Here is a 21,508-nt window from a genome sequence, read left to right as displayed (position 1 = left end):
GTGCACGTATGCATGATGGTGAGTGTTTTTTATGGACTGGTCAGTCACTTTACACTAGACCCAACATACTGTATACTATACATTATATACACTCTAAAAACATAAAGGTGCACTATAAAGGGTTCTTTGAATGAAGCTATAGAGGAACCACTTTTGGTTCTATAAAGAATGACTAATGAGAAGCGTGAGAATAAAGAACCTTTTTAAGTTGACATGTTTTTACACCTGCACTTTTTTGTAGGGTTACATTGAACTGTGGTTCATTTTCCTTCTTGACGTGAAGTGTTTGGGCAGGTGTGAACACAATAATCACACTTGGATGCTGAACAAAACAATGACCGTGAGACTGTGAGGAGATGGGGTGGTCTTGGTCCAAATCCCAAATGAATTTTGGAGTGGTTTGTGTTTGTGGTGTGAATGTGATGTACATCCGAAACAACTATCAGATAAAATCCACAATTTTGAGCTAAATATAGCCAGTTTATACTTATACTGTGTCCACCAGATAATTACTTTAGTTATGAACAAACATCATTGTTGCTGTGGCTCCAAAAAAAAATTAAGCATTAACCTTTTGCATCCATTGATGACACAGATATGCAAATGCACACACACACACACACACACACACACACACAGGATGAACTCTTTTAATACTCTCGATTTTTGAACATACAATTTGTCATTTACACTGCCCTGGCTCCCTAACCAGGTTTACATGGGTGTAACATGAGCTAGGTGGGTTTCAGGAAGGCATGGGCTCTGAGTGGGTTTGTAAATTTGATTTTACTAACACCCAGTTGGGCTTCCCAAATGGGCCCGGCCCCACCATTACAGCTCACGCACATCTCACATGGGTCCCAACTAGCTTCCTTCTGTAGTGTACAAACCAGATGGGGCCCATGTTTAACCCCTCCTCATCCCATCATTGACCCAAATGTTGCCCATCAGTGACATCCAACATCCATATATGGGGTCAATGTGGGACTGTGGACCAAACCTTTTGATTTCCAGTTGAGATACCCATAAAGAGCCCACATGGACATGTTACCTGGGTCTGTAGATGCAAAACAAAGTAGTTCAAACTAAACACACAATAGCACTCCAGCTAAACAGAACTCCATTCTTTGTTAAGAAAGAAGGCAGTAGCTGTTTGACAGGTGGCTAACACTGACTTATTTTTGCTGTTTCTCTGAACTAATAGTTCAGTCAGAAAAGACAGACTTTGTCGTGTTCAGCTGCTTAAAGGCAGGAACTGTGAGTGGCGTTTGTCGGCTGCTGTTTAAACACATCGTTCAAAGTTGGCCCCTGCGGGAAAAGAGAGAGAGCAGCGGTGGTTCAGCAAACTGGAGAGTGAATGAAGAGAGGGAGCTGTGTAGAGAAAACAAAGCTGTGAATTAAAAGTAAATAAATAAATAAATCCTGAGTGCTTCACAGCGGTTATGTTTAAAGCAGCAAAGTAACACCTCCGCACAACCCTGTGGGAAGGATTTTGTTGACTCAGAATAAAATATTTTTTACTTCTTTAAACATCACCACCAGGTGCATCTTGGATACACTGGTTTTTTTCCGCTGCAGGGCTGAACCTGTGGGAGCACTGAGTCAGAGTGTGGACACTGTTTGGCACAGAGAACTTACGGATTAGTTGATTGGCTAGCAGGGCCATGGCAATACTGTATTAGGGATGTGGGACAAGGAGTGTAGCCAGTGTACTAACATAGCAGTAGAAATTGTTAACAAGGCTGGTAGTGATGTGGGACGAAACCAGTTAATGGTGTGCTAAAATCATGGTAGTAATGGTAAAAGAGACTGATGGTGATGTGGGACAAGGCTAGTAAGGGGTGTAGTAAGAAGGATGGTAGTGATGTGGGAGGAGGCCAGTAGCCAGCATGCTAACACTGCGGTAGCAATGCTAACTTGCTATCTGTGAAATTAGGTGGGAAATGTAAGACCAGACACATCTGATGACAGAAATTGTTGTTTAATTTTAAATATAACCACCAAACACCCTCACCCAGCCAACCCAACCAGGATTTATCAGTTCCCAACTTATTGTGCCCAAACATTTTGTGAAGTGTTTAGTGCTTTTCTGTGCTGTAACCCTGTAAATCCTAGCAGCCTTAGTTCCCAATAAAGAGACTGGCTCACATTAGGCCTTCCATACAGTTCTATACTACAATTACCAATTTGAGTTTTTTCACTGTCTTGCATTTATAGGACACTTGTATTTTGCTGGAGGCTATACTTCTCAGGGTACTGTTTGGTCCAACACAATCATTTGTTTGGACGACTCCAAGACTCAGAGATGTCTCCAAATATGGAGTATCTTTGCTATGATGTGCTGTGAAAACTTTTATCTACACTGTAAAACCCGATAAGTTGACTGAACTCAAAACTTTTGTCGTAACCGATTACCTAATAAATTTTAAGTTCATGTAAAATATTTTTTAAGTACAGTGAACTTAACAAATACATACACAAACATATTTTAAATTAATATTTTCCTGAACTTGTATTTAGTCTTCTTTCTGGTTTCATTCAACTATTTGTTTTAAATACACATAGAAAAGTAGATGAAAGAAAACAGTAAACAACTAAAAGTACTGAGAGCACAGCAAAAACACAGAGTTACTGCAGCTCAGTAAATTAGGCTTGTTCTACAGCCTACAACACAGAGAGCAAGTATTTAATCATAATCTGTGATCTACAAGTTTACCTAAGGTAGCCCCGGGTGAATCACTACACACTGATGGTGAGTGTCAGTAACTGTTGGACACACCCAGTATGCAAATAGATTGTGACAGAAGCCAATGGAAAAGAAGCTGTTAATGGCAACAGACTAAACTCAGTTATTATAAGTTGGTTCAACTCAAAGATCTCAGTTTTAATGTATATATGTGCCCACAACTCAAAAAAGTTGAGTATTGTTTAGAAATCTCCAATTTTGTGTAAAACAGACTTAATTTATTTGAGTTCAAACAACTTCTGGGTTTACAGTGTAGTTGCCTCCCCAGATCTACCTTCAGCTTCCAGTCAGAAGCCGTGGCCAGCAGCCCTGAGGAGGCCCTGAGCTCTAGCCAGGGGGGTTCTACCACCATGACATAAGTGATATTGTGCCTTGCTACTGAATACTTCTTACTGTGTTTGATTTTTGTGCAAATAGTGTCAACTACTGCCTTCAGGATCACAGACTTTCACCGATTTTTAAAGAAAGTTAAGTTGCTGTTTTGGAGAGTGGAGTGGCAGTGTAAAAACACATTCAATTTAAAAGGCTTAGTTTTTGTTTTTAATATTTTTCTTGCATCTGGCTATGTGGAGCCTGCCTGGATAGAACAATGACTGTATATGTGGTAACCATCTGGAAAAATTTGGCCACAGGTTCTACGTTAGCTAATTGTTAGATTGGCCCCACCAGCATCAGTGATGCAAATGTGATGTGACCGTGATGCAACCGACCTGAAAGTAAAGATGTGGACGAAGTGCATGTAATGTCTTTATATTTTACAAGGGCTACATTCATTTTTGATGAAAGAGTGGTGCAGAAACTGTGTATCATATGGGGAATATATATTTTTTAATCATTTTAGCCACAATTAAAGTAATAATATGTAATATTTCATCTCTATCAGCAGCATCTGCAGCACAGACTTAATCATAATAGATAACGAAAGAAGAAGCCTCTTTACTTGAAACACATGTTTAATAGAGGCCATTGGGCCGGCACTGGAGGCTGTCTGTGGAATTGAACAGCACACTATAGATTTTCTTTAAGATATAGACAGCTTTGGGTTTCATCTTGTAAGACAGTTGGAAATGTATATTTTGTATACCTACCTACATGAAGTGAAAAAAAATGTTCTTTGTATATTTTTTATCATATGTTGGGTATTTCTTGTCTCAGAATGCAAGGATTATGTAACTGAATTGTAATCATTTTCATGTGGAGTTTTGATATTATTTATTTTATTTTATTTCATGTTTATAAAGAACAGGAAGATGGAGGAAACACATGTGAACACTAAAATATTTCCCTTTCTGAGACTCTGAATAAATTACCTTCAGCCTCACTCAGCTATCTGCTTCTTATTTATTTAATTTTATACATTTAATTACTCTACAATTGTTTGTTAAGAAATGTTAAGAATCGCAGTAAAAACAAAAAAAAAAACATGACCAACAGATGCGAAAATATCTGTTAAAAATGTATCATTGTCATAAAACGTGAAAGATGTGATAGATGCTATTTTGAAAAGAAAGTGCCTGTGCTCAATGGGCCACACCCCCACAGATGAGGCCTTATTGAACAGACAAAGATGTCTTCTGAACAGTAAAGTAGGATTCAAACAGATTGAATGATAGGAAAAAAACAGACTGAAGGACAGGGTTGTTCATGCTAAAGTTTAAGATTAGGGTTAGGCATGTCTGAGAAACGAACTGTATATTTGACTCACAATAGTCATACAGAAGTGCAAGTGATGTATTTCTTTAAAAGAACTGGAGAACAATCTAGAACGCTTCTGTTTCCTTTATGATATATGGAAAAACGTATTGGGACACCTGCTCATTTATTGTTACCTCTGAAATCATGGGCATTAAAACGTTAAAACATCTTGCTTTAGTTGGAGTCACTGTGTCTACTGTTTAGAGAGGAAGGATTTCTACTAGATTTTGGAGCATTGCTGTGAAGATTTGTTTGCATTCAGCAAGAAGACCAACCTGCTTCCTCCCCAACCACCTCAGCACAAACGTATAGTATGGAGCACAATCATTCCAGAGAACATAATTCCACCACTCCACAGCTCTATATTGGGGGGCTTTATACCCCTCCAGATTATGTGTGGCTATAGGAGTCTTAGTCATGTTGCCAGTAGTTTCATGTTTATATGCTGTAAACCCAGCAGGCCACCAACGTCAACAGACGTTAATTTCAGGTTGAATGTTGGTCATGACGTCAGATGACAGAATTTTTTTTGTCAGAATAATATCTAACACTGTTACGTGCCTGCAGGGAAGGGTTCTATTCTATTGCCATTACATTTGTACACATATAAACAAGCTGTGTGTGCATTTGCACATATGTGTCAGCAATGGGTGCAACTTAAGTTAGCAGAATGCATTCATTAGAAGTGTAGTCCACAAACATTTGGACATATTATAGTGTACTATAATTAATGCTGTGATTCTGGATGCAGACAGGCTGTCTGACATCACTGTCAACACTCAATCTCTACATTTTAATAATGTCTTAGAATCAACACACACACACACACACACACACATACAACCCCTGGCAAAAAGTATGGAATCACCAGTCATGGATGAGCACTCCTTCAGACATTTCATTCTGTAAAACAAACTCTGATCAAAAACATGATACAATAATAAGGTCATTCCAAAGTGCAACTTGTTGGCTTTCAGGAACACTCAAAGAAATGAAGAAAAAACATTGTGGAAGTCAGTGAATGTTACTTTTATTGACCAACCACAGGGAAAAAAATATGGAATCACTCAATTCTGAGGAAAAAAGTATGGAATCACTCAAATTGAAGGTAGAAAATAAGGACACACCCAGTCAATTTCCTTTCCCTAAATGGACACCTGCCTCAGATTAGATCTGCTCGTTAGTCTGCAGTTAAAAACACCTGCAGTCATGACACCTTGGAGGGCTGCTGGACGAATTAGAGTGGCAAGAACCATGGCTCCAACAAGAGAAATGTCTCTTGAAACAAAAGAGAGGATTGTGAAACTTCTTGAAGAAGGTAACTCTTCACGCATGGTCGCTAAAGATGTGGGCTGTTCACAGTCAGCTGTATCCAAGATATGGACCAAATACAAACAGCATGGAATGGTTGTTAAAGCCAAGCGTACTGGTAGACCGAGAAAGACATCAAAGCGTCAAGACAAGCAACTTAAGGCCATTTGTCTTGAAAACCGAAAAAGTACAACTAAACAGATGAAGCATAAATGGGAAGAAGCTGGAGCCAATGTATGTGACCGAACCGTAAGAAATCGCCTAAAGGAAATGGGATTTCAATACAGGAAAGCTAAAAGAAAACCATCATTGACACCTAAACATAAAAGAACAAGACTGCAGTGGGCTAAGGAGAGGCAATCATGTACTGTGGATGACTGGATGAAAGTTATCTTCAGTGATGAGTCAAGAATCTGCATTGGACAAGGTGATGATGCTGGAACTTTTGTTTGGTGCCGTTCCAGTGAGATTTATGAAGAGGCCTGCCTGAAGAAAACAACCAAATTTCCACAGTCCTTGATGATATGGGGCTGCATGTCAGGCAAAGGCACTGGGGAGATGACTGTGGTTAATTCTTCTATCAATGCACACGTTTACATTGACATTTTGGACAGTTTTCTCATCCCTTCAATTGAACAGATGTTTGGAGATAATGAAATAATTTTCCAAGATGGCAATGCATCGTGCCATAGGGCAAAAACAGTGAAGGCATTCCTTGGAGAAAGACACATTCAGTCGATGTCATGGCCTGCAAATAGTCCAGATCTCAACCCAATTGAAAACCTGTGGTGGAAATTGAAAAAAAATGGTCCACAAGAAGGCTCCGACCTGCAAAGCTGATCTGGCAACTGCTATCAAAGAGAGTTGGCACCAAATTGATGCAGAATACTCTTTGTCACTCATCAAGTCCATGCCTCAGAGACTGAAAGCCGTTATAAAAGCCAAAGGTGGTGCAACTAAATACTAGTGATGTATTTTGAATCATCTTTTGTTTATCTGTTTTTCATGATTCCATACTTTTTTCCTCAGAATTGAGTGATTCCATATTTTTTTCCCTGTGGTTGGTCAATAAAAGTAACATTCACTGACTTCCACAATGTTTTTTCTTCATTTCTTTGAGTGTTCCTGAAAGCCAACAAGTTGCACTTTGGAATGACCTTATTATTGTATCATGTTTTTGATCAGAGTTTGTTTTGCAGAATGAAATGTCTGAAGGAGTGCTCATCAAAGACTGGTGATTCCATACTTTTTGCCAGGGGTTGTACTACTCAAGGTTGAGTTGGCTGTGGAAGAGTGGCTCAGACTGGGGAGAGGGAGCAGTCTGACCCCCTTGTGTCATCTGAAGCGTTAATTATGATGAATTTTCATTTCAGTATCGAAGACACACAGGGACCCTGCAGGTAGACGGATAATTATGTGACAGCATTTTAAACACGTCTTTCTCACACACGCACACGTACACACACACACTCACACAGAAACTGTTGCATTTTTCACTGTAAACAGCAGAGCTGTCTGCCTCGACTGTCAAATGCATTTTTAATATTATAATTAATGTTGTTTTGATCTAAGCTGTGAATTTGTTCCCTGGATGATTTGAGTGCAACATTAATTGTAACACTTAAGCAGGTTACATGGATCAGTTGCAATCTACACACACACACACACACACAGTTAGGGCTCTCTCTAGGCATCTCTCTACAAAATAATAAAGATAATAATACAATTTAACAAATGCAAAAAACGCACACACTATTCATTTACACATCAGATAAGCACTATACACAGACATCTCAAGTCATAGGATAGCAATGAGTAAATTGATCATAAAGTGTTATGTCAGGGGATGGGTTGGGAATGCCCAAACACAACTTGTGAGGTGTAATCTTGTGAGTGAGGTTCAACACTGGCCAGACCTGACTTATCTGAGTGAGGCCTGATATTGGGTTCCTGCCATAGGTAATTCCATTCATACCACTGTTGCTGCCTAGTCATATATTTGTGTATTTTATATTTATCTTTTTCTTTTCAGATTCTTATGCCAATGTATTTGTATATAGTAGAGATATTTTTCATAGTTTTCATCATAGACTGTGTATAGCTGGACAGAGCATCTTCTCTCAAAAGTAAAGCCACCACAGGTCGGGCGCCCCCTGCTGTTTGGTTGCAGAAAGTTGTGTAACCCCACCCGTCCCCATAGGTTTCAATGGCAAAACAGACAACTTTCAATCACATTGTTTTATAATATACTGTAATACTACCTCCATTATTTAAATGCAACAGCTAGTGTAACCTCTGCTTATATTGTAACATTTTTATATCCCCACAGAATTCATTTTTTAAAACGTAATTCAGCTCTAATTAAAAAAAGTTGTGGTTATTGTAAAAGTGCTGATTATGGGCGGGACCAATAACAGACCGTCAGCTCCGCCGCTCTGCAGCCTGTGACCGCGACGCAGACCTCAGGAGCGGAGTTATTTAAATGAGTAGACTCTGGTTTCAGGATCGCCAACATGGAGGAATATTTTGGCTTCATTTTCATTGAATGAATGGGAACGGCGACACGGCGTCCATCTTTTTTTACAGTCTCTGGTTTTCATACAACCGGTTTCTGTATATTTATGTACAGTACCAGTCAATGTTTGGACACACAATGTTTTTTTTCCCAACATTGTAAATAAATACGGATGTCCTCCAGACTTTGAAGGAACACAAATGGAATCATGTAGAAACTTAAAATAGTTAAACAAACCAAAATACTCTTTGCAGCATTTAGGTGCTCTTATCTGTGGTGCTGATAATGTGCAATTTCTAAGGCTGGTAAATCTGATGAATCCTGTGCAACAGAGGTAACACTTGTTCTTCCTTTTCCTTGGGCGGTTCTGACGAGAGCCAGTTTCATTGTAACGTTTTTGATGTTCTTTGCGACTGCACTTGAGGAAACTTTTAAAGTTCTTGAAATTTTTCATATTGACTGACCTTCATTTCTTAAAGTTTTTGTAGTTAGTAGTATAATGTAGTTATTGCCATAATAAGTATTAGAACATTACTTAAATAGGGATTTTCACTGTATACCAACTCTACCTCTTCACAACTTTACAACTGATGCTCTCAAACACATTAAAAGGCAAGAAAGTCAAGCAATTAACTCTTGATGAGTTCAGCACAGCTGTTAACTGAAAGCCATTCCAGGTGACTCTACCTCATAAAGCTGACTGAGGAAATCCAGAGCAAAACTGTCATCTAAGCAGGAGGTGATACTTTGAAGAATCAGAAATATTAATCCTATTCTGGTTTGTTTAACACCATTTGGATGACTTTAATATTAATCTACAATGCAGACAATTTTAAAATGATTTTTTAAAAAAAGGAAGGTGTGTCCAAACTTTTGACTTTTGCTGTATATGTAGTTTTATTTAGTATTTTTAGTGATGTATACTTTGTATTTTTTAGGTTATTACTGTAGAGAACTGACCTGATCCTAATCTTGCTCAATGAGACATGTTGTGTACTTTACAAATAAATGTTAAAGCCTGAGATATAGAGCAGTATTTGGTTTTGGCTCTGTCTCGCGGTAACATGGAGAACTGCACTTTAAAAAAATAAGAACTGCTGTTGGAGAACAACCCTGACACCTAGTGGCTAAAAACAGTAACAACATGACCATGAGCACCATGCGAGCTTCTCACACCCAGTGGACCATGACTCCTAGAGGGTGGTGGTATAGAGGAAAAAAGAGAGGAGAGGAGAGGAGAGAAGAGGAGCAGGATGAATGGAGAGAAGAAGCAGTAACTGAGCCTACCATAATGCTCACTTTAAGCTTAACAAATACTGCCCAGCCAATCGCAGCTTCTGCAAGCGGCCATACTTTTAAAAGTGTTCATTTAGAGGTTAAAACTATGGAGGACGAAAAGTGACTTAAGTGTAAATAAATAAATGCACATATTAATGAATAAATAAAGATATATATAAATACATTGATACATGCATAAATATTTGCATAGATAAATAAATTGATAAATAAAAACATGTTGTCATGAAAAAGCACACACAACATTTTTACCAGGACTGTATTTCCATATTCCATGCATGAACCTTCATATGGGGCAGTTTCTGCATTGTTTCATCTATTTATTTATATATTTATTAATTTATGTATTTATGTATTTATCATTTATTTATTTATTTATGTATTTCTGTTTGTATGTTAATGAGGTAGGCGGTCCTATACTTACTCTGAAGCAGGATTCGTCCGCTGTTGAATCAGACAGAAGCAACTGGTTTCTAGCCTAACCTTAAGGTGCTTACACACTGAACGCGGTATGCCGCTTATGCTCTTCCTCTTGTTATCTCTACATGAGTGTAGGGAAGTGTTGTATAGCTGAGGATGTTCAATAATAGTTCATATCAGTCATTTTGTCTTTGTTTATTGTTGTTTGGACTACAGTGTTTTTCTGGGCGCGTGAGGCATTTTCTGCCACGGTACCGCACCGCGAAAACATTGCGACCAGCCTCTCTTTTCTAGTGTTGCATAAAATGCGCCTTAGGTCTTAAAAAATATACCTGAGCCTTATAACATGGTGCGCTCATAGTGCGAAAAATACGATAAATAAATGAAGAAATACGGAAATAAATAAATACATGAATAAATAAATAAATGTTTAAATAAACAAATGCAGAAATATTCAAATATTTAAATAAACAAATTAATTATTCATTTATTTATCTATACAAATATTTATATTTGTATTTATTTATTTATATGTGCATTTATTTATTTATACTTCTCATTTTTCTCCTCCATATTTTTAATGAAAAATGCTACATTTCTAAACTGTTACAAAATATGTGCCAATCAGATAACAAATCAGATAAAAGTGGAAGCTTTGTGTGTATTTATTTTATATTATACATTTTTGTATCTCTTACTTATTTGCTCATAAGAGGTAAGTTTTGAATTTGTATAAGGTTTTGTAATTTCTTCACAATGTATTACAAAATGTATTAAAATGAATGATTAATTCATAAAAAACATGCGCGTGCTTGCTCTGTGGGCGTGCCCACAGTAATGTCACTCTAAAATCCCTAAAAGTCTTTCTGGGTAGGATACTCTGGTGTATCCTCCGCTGGAAGTTGCTTTAAGGAGGATTTTAAGCGTCTTCTTTTGTCTGATGACAAGTTGGCGTCAATATCAGTTTCCAGGTCACGGAGGAGAGGAGGCGGATTGGTAGAGAAAAAGGAAAAGCAAGGATTATACAAGCTGTTAGTGTGCATGTGCACACTTGTATCAGCAGTCTTTGCTCCTAAAAAGAGCTGAATACATTTATTAGAAAGGATGTCCATACACACATTTGGACATAGAGTGCATTTAAAGTAGTTCAATTGGTTAAGTAGTTCAAAACCTTTCATTGGGGAGTCATCTAACAACCTTCACTTCACCAGAGCTAATACAGGGCTTATTAAAACTGGTAGTGAGCTGGACATAAAGCTTTTTATCACACATGGGAACTAAAACCTGAATAGATCACATGCAGAGCTCTTATTCATCCAGCAGGTGGCAGTTTAGCTAAAAAAATAAAAAGTTTGGCCTTGAAGTGACAAATGCTTGTGTTTAAACAAATTCAGACCATTTTATGTGAGTTAATGCACTGATCACCTCTGCAGTTTTTATCCCTTACTTTCTCTACTAACAGTGCTATGAGTTAATTTAGCTATGACCATGTCACGGTTAACCCAGGCAGGGAGACGAGGAGGCGGACACAAGTGCAGGTAGGGCGAAATAAATAAATAATTTATTAAATAAATAACAAAGAAACAAGTAAACACGTAACAAAGATAAAAAAAACAAAACAAATGAGAGGAACTAGTGAACATAAACTAAACAAACAAGAAGTACTAAATATATATAAACAGGGAGTAAATAAACAAAGAATAACCAAAAACCAATAACCAAAATAAACAGTGAAACAAAATAACTTAAACCTAAACAAACAAGAGATACAAGAAATAGACTAACAGGGCTAGGGATATATCTACAAGGGAAGGACTAGAATTAAACAAGGAAATAAACAAGAAGCTAAACTAGGTAAAACTAAACTAAGCAGGGCAAGGGAGGAAAAACAATGGATAAAAACAGGAAACTAGAAATAAACAGAAAAACACAGAATAAGGAGCAAGGGGAACAAACTAGGAATAAACACGGACCTATTGCTTTAGCAACACAGAAACGCGGAGAGACAGACAACAGTGGAAGGTGCAAAGACCAACGGAGACAAAGTGGCACATGGGATCTATTTAACAAACAGGAAACACACTAGAATTGGAAACACCTGGGGAAGGGGCGGAGCTACAAATGAGAAACAGGTGGTGGAAAACTACTGACAGGAGACACAGAGGGGCACAGGTCACGTGGGAATAGCACACAGAGACATGAGACAAAACCAGGACGTGACAGACCAAGCTAGTTGACCATCATGAAGATCAATACCTGATCCACCATTTGGATCAAATTGATCTTTGCAGAAAAAAACCATGATAAACTGCATCTGCTATTAAAATGAAATGTACTTTACTTTTGGAAATAAAACACTTTTACAACACTGTGAAAGTCAAGCTTAATTGCAGTGAGGTGTTTTAACAGTGGGTTTGCATGTACTGTCCTGATATGCTCACCCTAAGTTATCCGGACATTAAAGGTGCCATTAAACACCTCTTCTACCCCTCACAGAGTCTGCCCTGTGTGTGTGCCTCCAAAGTCAAGGACCAGTGCCTTTTACCCTGCTATCTCCTCCACCCACGCTGGGACGCACAGCCCTACCTGTCCCAGGTGGTCTGCATTAGGACTGATTAAGCAGCCAGCTGGGACAGGCCTAAAAACGTGGCCTCAGCCCTCACTCTAGAGAGACTTCGCTGGTGAGCAGAGGGCCGAGGCAGAAATGGACCTTTCAAAGACTCCAAGTAGAGACATAAGCGTCTAGAGCCCCATTGGGCTGTATTTATGTTGTTTTGAGTTATTTTGGGTGTGGTGGAGGGCCTTAAAAGTCAATAAAATGTACGTTTTGAGTTCATTTACTTCCTGTGTCTGTGTTTCTGTATGCTTCCTACTAACAGGCCACAGTGGCCACGCCCCTAAACCCCAGGGACCAGTCACACATTATACAAATACACGACTTTGAATCATACAGTTTGATTGGATCAGCTCTTGGGACTGGATCAATTTGAGAGTCCGATACATAATTGATTGACGTTAATAATCTAAGTAGTATTAGTGATTTTAAAGGAGAACTCTGGGTGTAGTCAAACATGATAATGTGTACAAACGCTTAGTCAAATAGCCCACGTTAGTTCACCCCCTGCATTCCGAAATACATTGCTTTTATCCACACTTCATTGGCAGAATTCTGAGGGTTCTAATATTTAAAACGAGGCACCGAAATGTTTTAAAGTGCACAGAGTTTATTAAAAAGACTGTTTATAATCACAGTAACTTGAAGTAATTTTTTGGGTGCAGCCATCTTGAAATTGCCTTGTTGTAAATGTCAGGACCCTCAGAATTCTGCCAATGAAGTGTTTGCGTGGGTAACACTATGCCTCTATTGCTAGCATTATAAGCCTGTCATCAACTATAAGTGCTCCATTTCAGAATGCTGGGAGTGAACGGACGTGAGCTATTCAACAAAAGTTTGTACATGTTCTGATGTTTCATTACACCCAAGTCCATTTCACACCAGATTCCTCCTTTTAAGATGGTTTAAGGTAGACTGGGTGTATAATGCACAAACCCAAACAAAGTCTGAAACATTCTAAAGAGACATTCTAAAGCAGATAATAATAGAACAGAGTAGCTGAAGTGAAAAAAAAAATACAATATAAAGTTCACAGCATCTCTGATAAAGCATTCAGAATCACATTCTGTGAGATTTTATATTGCAGTCTGTTGCATCAGTGTAATTCATGGCTATGCATTATCTCTGTCTTTCTCTTTAACTCTCACGCACACATACACACAACACACACACACACTCCATTATCCCTAGTTTATATCCCTTCATGTCCCTGAGAAGTTTCACACTTAAAGAGAGGTGAACAAAATCAATGGACCTACACTTCTGCAGCACGTTGACACCTTGAGATAATCAAACACACAGAAACACACACACACAAACACAGTCTCTCTCTTGGGTTTGTGTGTGGAGCTTAATCTGATGTACTCAGATGCAGATGCTACACTGCTTGTTCCCTAAGGAGACATGAGGCTAAACAGAGATACAGCCGTGTGTGTGTGTGTGTGTGTGTAGAGTAGTCTAATAAGTTTGAAGCCAAAGCAGCACCCTCCTGACATCATCATTCAGCTGAATAGCAGTAGCCCAAAATGACTTGGCATACAGTGCTGTAATGATCATATTTACAGACTATTTATTAATGGGTAAAATATAAAGAAGAGAAATTAGGCTATGTAAAATCACACAAAATGTACGGTAATGTGGTTCTACGATCTAATGGTTCCCAGATTAGCCCCAGTCTGGGCTCCTTACCAGCTGACACTGTTGTGCTCGAGCCATACTTGGGTGGATGCTGTAGAACACAGAGCACCATCAGGCTAAAACATGTAGAGGTCTGTTCAGAACAGAACACTACAGCTCAGGTTCCTTAGAGATGTTCACTACATCACTGTCATAGATGGAATTCATGGTTTCTGGGTCAAGGCCATTTCCACTGAAACCACCACAGTAGCATCTCTCTTCTTTTGCTCTAAGAAAAGCTTGTTGTTCAGTCCCACGGTTAAGATATAGTGCTATAATCCAATTGAAAAAGGATGTATTTTAGGGTTCAAACAGTGAATTTAGAATGCCCCCACAAGTCGGAATCCCTACTCAGAAAGTTGAGAAAGCTTCATCAACCCTGAGTCCCCAGTACACCACATGAAGCAACCCTAGTGTCTCCATTGTTAAAGTTCTCTATCGGCTGTCCTTCTTATGAAAAAGAAAATCTAGTGTGCCCCTTTTTACTGTAATTAGGATATGCCCTTTAGATGAAGAACATTTGATAATGTGTCTTAATGACTACTCATCTATGATGTACTATGAAGTGCCTTCTATGCCATTCCTACTAGAAAATTGTATTAACTGGACATGATTTGGTTGGATTGAGCATAAATCTCTCAAGTAAAGAATTGTCAAAACATTTTCTATTTGTGTGCAGATATCTTCCTGTAACTTGGGGGCCCAAAAGGTGTGATGTTATTTTCAGCTCCAACAGCCAACGTCTGAGGTAAAAGGAACCCAGCAAATAGAAATTGCTTGCACTACAGTCACATGCTACTTTCTCCTTCCCCATTTACATTTATTGCATTTGGCTGGCGCTCTAATACAGAGTGGTGTATTATGTAGAATGTATTGTGTCTTGCCAAGAATCCATCTTGGTGTAGAGTAGTGTTTTTGTCCAGCTAGGGAATCAAACCTAATCTGCCCTAAGGAAGGTGGTTGTGTTATCCACAATGCTAAGCCAGTTTAACAATTCCAGTACTCCATAGTAGTGCCACTTCTTCTACCACCACTATTATTACTAGTACCGCTTATTCTATTCCTACTACTTCTCTGACTGTTACCACTTCTTCTACTACTAGCAGTAGTGCCACTTCTACTTCTACTACTACTACTACTTTTTCTTCTTCAGCTACTACTACATTTTTCTTACTACTATTACTGTTCATTCTATCACTACTACTTCTACTACTTATACTACTTCTACTATTTATACTTCTACTTATACTGTGACTACTACTACTATTACTACTACTGCTTTTTAACTATGACCATAGATATGGTCATTGTAATACTTTCTATTGAATGTTTCAACTTATTTTAAAGCAGCATTAATGTTTTCAGAACAGCTTCAGAATCATGTTGATTCTGTTCTGACCTGTAATCAGGAAAGTAAGTGCCAGTATTGTTGCTACTTTATTGAGCCCAACACACCAGAAACTGCACTATGCAATGTTGATAAAGTGTGCCAGACAATGCCCCTAAGTACTGTATATAGTTGCAAAACCCGAGTGTAGTGTTATCCCAGGAGCAAGAATTGTCAGTGCCCATATAATACTGATTTAAAGCAAAATAATGATCTATTTTGGAGTTCATGTTATCTGAAAAATAAAGTAACATAATACTATAACATTATTTTTACTTTAAATCGACCAATCCCAGACTCAAACTGTCCAAACAACACACACAACTGGTGATTATTTTGACTGTTCTGGGAAGCTCAGACACAAGAAAATATCCACATCTATTAAGCTTAGATGTTTTTCATTTTTGTGCCAAAATATAACTGCCCTAATTTATGAAGATGCTGTGTGGTAAACAATCTATCGGTGAAAAGTTGATTTTGTGTGGGTGTGTGCCTAATGCTTCTTAATGTTTTCTATTGTTCACAGCATAATAGATTTAGTGCAATTAGATAATGAATCAGCAATAACACTCTCTCTTTCTCTCGCTCTCTCATCACACTCCTTTATCTAAGACATAGAAAATGGGCATTGCCTCCACCTGACCTTCAGTCAGTGCAGCTTTGATATAAACCAATGATTGGCATCTCTATCCACTGGGTCAGAACATCTTCAAAACTGCTGTAAGGTCACATGCTGGTGCTGTACAAGTGGATCAGACACAGTGCTGCAGTGCTGCTGGAGTTTTTAAACATTGCGTTCACTTCCTAGTTGTTCTGCCTTGTAGGTAAAGTAAAATCAGAGACAGAAGCTCTGAATCTGTTGCTGCACAGTTTGTATTGGTTATTCTCCAGTTCTTTATCAGTGTTTACAGGACACTCCCCACAGGGCATTGTCCACAGGTTGGCGGTCTGTTCTTAGTCCAGCAGTGACACTAAAGTACTGTATTTAAAAACTCCAGCAGCACTGCTGTGTCTGATCCACTCACCAACACAACACCAATATGTCAGTGTCACTGCAGTGCTGAGAAAATCCACCACCCAATAAACATTTTATTTCTATTAATCCAACCATCAGACATTTTTGAAACAATATAAAGAACCACTGCCAGATCCCAAAAAAAAAGTTTTTTGCATGACCGCAGCAATCATACATAAGTGCAGTAGGGTTTCCCTGGGACAGTATTGAGTTGCTGTAGTGTACCATCCAATCATTACAAGATTACTGCCTCTAAAACAGATTATCCCTGGTCAATTTTAACTACATAGTACATGATCATGAAGCAGTTTTTCCTTAGCTTCATCACTGAGCTAATAATGATGATGATATGTTTTCTTACCTTTGTTGAGTGTTCCCGTCACCAGTTTGTGCACAGAGACAGCAAACTTCACCAGTCCATGCTTACAGCGTTTAGCACAGGCTGACATCTTCACTCACACTGACACAGGGGTCACCGAGGTCAGGATCAGTCCAGTCAAATCAGATTAATTTAATTAATTTAGTTTAGTCCGAAACTGAAGAGCACTGCAGAAATAAGCCTTGTCACCAGGGTTTGAACAGCATCAATCAAAATGTACAGAAAAGCTTTTTAGGTGAGATCCATGTACATGAAGAGAGAAACTCCTGGAGAAAGACAATGATGTGAAAAGAGGATGAATCAGATAAAAGGAGATGGAGGTGCTGGAGTAAAAAAGTTACGTTCTCTCCCAGTAGAGTTCAATCCTCTAGAGACTTTCCAGTGAACAGAAGCAACGATATCATCCAGATCCTTCAGTTCCTCCCTATCCTCTTCCTCTCACAAGGAAATTGGATACCCAGAACAGCGAAGAGAGAGAGAGAGAGAAAGAGAATGATAGACTATAAATGAGAGTGAAATAAACAGTCAGATCCCCCTTTACAGCTCCAAAAATCTGAGTGAAAGAAAAGAAGAATAATCATAGAAGGTACAAATTTCGAAGTGAAATTAAAGAGCAATATCCGTCAGGCTCCTCCACTCTTTTCTTTCTTTGACTTCCTAGCTTTTTTTCTTATTGGTTGCTGTTCTTTCCCTCTTTGCCCTACTATGTCCTTCTCACTCCTGTCTTTCCCACTCTCTCGCTCTTTCCCTCTCTCAGTCTCTCGCTGTGCCGCAGAGCAGTGTTCTACTTTCAGCACCGCGCTGTGTGTGGACAGCCCCTGCGAGGAAAGCATAAAACACTACTGATGCTGCAGCTGCCTCTCTCTCTCTCTCTCTCTCTCTCTCACACTCTCTCTTTCTCTCTTCAGTCTTCACTATTTCACTTTCTCACTCTGCTATCTGCTCTCTCACTCCCTTGCTTCCTATCACTCTTTGTCCTCTATCTTTTTTTATTCTGCTCGCTTTTAATTACTCTACTCTTTAATTTACTCCCCCATTACTCTTTCTCTACTCTCTCCATTTTTCCTCTCTTTTTCCCACTTTCTTTCCCTTCCTTCTCTATCTCTCTCACACTCTCTCCCTCTTCTGCGCTCTTTTCACTCGCTTTTTTCTCCCTCCTTTTTTATGCACAAAAGTCTCTCTCTTCCCTCTCACTCCACTCTTTCTCACTTTCTCCACAACTTCTCTATTCACTCTTTTACTCTCTGTCCAGCCATCTAACTGTCTTGATCCCTTTTCACTCTCTCTCTTCACACTCTCTCCACTTATTCATCCTTTCTTTATTCCTCTCCACTTCTTTCTTTGTCTTTTTTGCTTTCTCTCTCCACTCTTTCAACCCTTATGCCCTTTCTCTCTTGCTCTTTCTACACACTTTTACTCCCTTATGCTCTCCCTCATTCTTTACCCCTCTTTATCTCTCTTCTCTCTTTCACCCCTTTCTCTTTTTCTTTCTTTACTTTTTTATTCGCTTGTATTCTCTTTTCTCTTTCTACATCCTCTCTCCACTCTTTCACTCTTTCTCTCTCACACTTGCCTTTGCTTTATTCTTCCCCTTTCAATCTTGTTCCACTCATTTTCTACACTAATTAAGTCTCTCTCAATACTTTTTACCCTCTCCCCACTCTTTCTCTCTATAATGCTATCTCTTTCTATTTCACTCACACTCTATGTGTCTCTTATCTCTTTCTCTCTCAAGGTCTCTCTCTCATCAGTTTTTTCATACATGTATTCACGCATACACCTGACCTCTTCAATGTCCTGTATCTTTTTATACCAGCCTCTTTGTGTCCTACACAAACTATGCACACACAAACACACACACACACACACACACACATCCTGTCCACTCTCTTATTCAGTGGTGTACTTTTCCTCTTTATCTATAATTACTTCCCCCTGTATGTCCTGCTCTGTCCTCTCCTCTGCTGCTCCCTGTCTCTCTAACATTTTTACAGGCTGCAGTTAAATGTCCCTCTTCTGACTCCAGCTCTGGCTCTGCTCATCTTCTCAAAAGAGCAATCTCCTCAGACACACTGTGAAATACAGCGCAGCCTTCACCATTAAAGCAGTGCCTGCTTTACGAACCGCAAACACATCTGAGTGCTCTGCAGGAGATCAGCACGCTGGTTTGTATGGTAATGCTATAGATGAAGTCAGCTCTCCGCAGTGGGATCTAGTGTATAGCAGTGATTAATTGCAGGCCTAAAGGCGTGCACTTAATGACAAAAGACAAACTGTATAGAAAAGGTCATTTCTCAGTCATTACTTACACTGCCACAGCTTAAACTCCTGGGTAAAAAGATCCGCTTCCCAGAACAACATCCTCTCATTTCAGGAAATTACATTTCTGTAGATTAATACTATAAATAATGTCTCATATTCTGTCTGAATGTGAATATTTCTGCCCTTAACAAGACACATCCTGGAATACAGAATTAGACAATACATTCTGTAACACACTAACCTTTTTATAGAATAAAGTGGACATTGTCGGTACTTCTACACCCACTTACAACACTTTTACAATTGTTTTAACTTAAAAAAAAAGTCCTGTTTTGTGTACAATTTGATATTTCCACATATGTAAACTTAAGTCATGTGAGTTGAATCAACTCATAATAACTGGGTTTAATTTGTTTCTATTGACCGCTTCTTTTTATTGGCTTTTGGCATAGTCTGTTTGCATACTGGTTGAGTCCCCCTGCTTCTGATAGTAATCAATAGTAAACTTGAAGATTATACATTATGATTAACTGCCTGGCCTTTATGTTATAGGCTGTAAGAGCAAGCTACATTTACTGAGCTGCTCTCCAACTCTGTGTTGGTTGTGTGTTAAACTTTTCACTCTATAGCATTTCAATTTTCTCCATGTCATGTATTAATTGACTATGAAATTGATATGACAAAAAATCATTAAAAAAATAATAATTAGCTTATCATTTATGCATAATATTTATGTTTTTAGCAAATTAAACCTAATTTAAAAATGGTTTGTTAATTAAACTTCTCCAGGCTTACAGTGCAGAACAGTGGCCAGCTGCATGTTTTCTTACAGATGAAGAAAAAAACTAAAAAACAAAGCACCTTAAAAAACTCATTGTTATAAGTACAGGAGAGAGAGAGAGAGTAAATGCTCTTAGTGAGCGTAATGAAGAAAAACTACTTTGTTTCACTCGTTTAAGTGAGTTTGTGCTTTGTCGTTGCACAGGCCTCTGGGACTGGAACAGGAACTCATGATCAATCTCCATACGCAGCACTGCACTGCCATATCCACAGCTCCACAGCAACAGTACAGACCACCAGATCACCATAACAGCCACCACCAGCTCCCCTCACTAATACATCTGCATGATACAGAGAGGGAGAGAGAGAGAGAGAGAGAGAGAGAGAGGGAGAGAGAGAGAGAGAGAGAGATGCTGGAGACAGAGGAATAAAGAGGACAAACTAGATTATGAAGTGCATGGATGAGAAAAAAATAGATGCATGAAAAAAGAAAAGAGAGGATTGTGTTCATAATGCCATTCTGTTTGGTTATTAACAGCTAAAACGAGAGACAGAAGGATATAGAGAGTGTGAGAGAGAGAGAGAGAGAAAGAAAGCGAGAGAGAGAGAGAGAGAGAGAGAGAGAGGTGTGTGTGTGATAATAATGGTAGCTATTTAGGGGTGAAAAACAATGGGGTGAGTGAGTGTACAGTTACAGTACTCCATAATTACTCGGTTGGTGTTACAGTACCTGTGTGTGTGTGTGTGTGTGTGTGTGCATTAAGGAGGTTTGTTTACAGTGTAATGGATTATAATAGAGATAAGCTTTGGTTGAAGGACACTGGTATCCCTGCTGTCTCTGCACTGGTGGGAAGGGGAAAATAAGCAATACATTGGGAAAGAAAGGGATAAACAGAAATGAGAAGAAATAATATTTTAAAATGAAAGGACTATATAAGGGAAATTAGCGTATTTTCTCTCTTGTTTTTTGGTGTTGTGTTTCTGCATCTGTCAAAAGAGTGTGACAGTGGTAAACAATGGCAGCGCAGTGCCTCTAAATTTACCATCCCACACTGAGATGGACAGATAGGGGGAGGATAAAAACCTGCCGGGAGGAGAGGAGCGACAGAGGAAAGGAAAACAAAAAAAAAACGCCTGCATGGACAGTCATATCTTTCAGCAACAGAGCGTAAGAGAAAGAGATGAAATGATACAGAAACAGAAAGAGGCAGAAAGAGGGATTGACTTTTAATGGACCTTCTTTTCAAACCATGACGGAGGCCTATTCTCCTGCATTCACAAGCACAGAAAGAAAAAGAATGAAGGATAAGCGAATCGAGGGAGACACAGGTTTTTGGGTTCTTGCTGTAAAACATATTTAAATTCATTTTTACAGATTTATTCAGCAGCACTGTGCTTCCCTTTCCAAGCG

At 38.8% G+C, this 21,508-nt stretch overlaps 1 protein-coding gene across 1 annotated transcript in view; it reads right to left on the bottom strand.

Annotated features, from left to right (window-relative positions):
* The window catches only part of LOC103036759 (Kv channel-interacting protein 1), a 67,258-nt gene extending 49,407 nt beyond the window's left edge, over positions 1-17,851 (bottom strand). The window contains exon 1 of the mRNA XM_007228018.4: positions 17,038-17,851. Within this exon, the coding sequence (XP_007228080.1) occupies positions 17,038-17,125 (88 nt within the window). The 5' untranslated portion in view covers positions 17,126-17,851. The remainder of the gene's footprint in view (positions 1-17,037) is intronic.
* Positions 17,852-21,508: the final 3,657 nt, after the last annotated feature.

Source organism: Astyanax mexicanus, chromosome 2 (genome assembly GCF_023375975.1).
Source record: "Astyanax mexicanus isolate ESR-SI-001 chromosome 2, AstMex3_surface, whole genome shotgun sequence".
NCBI classification, from domain to species: Eukaryota; Metazoa; Chordata; class Actinopteri; order Characiformes; family Acestrorhamphidae; genus Astyanax; species Astyanax mexicanus.
This window is presented reverse-complemented; position numbering and strand designations above follow the sequence as displayed.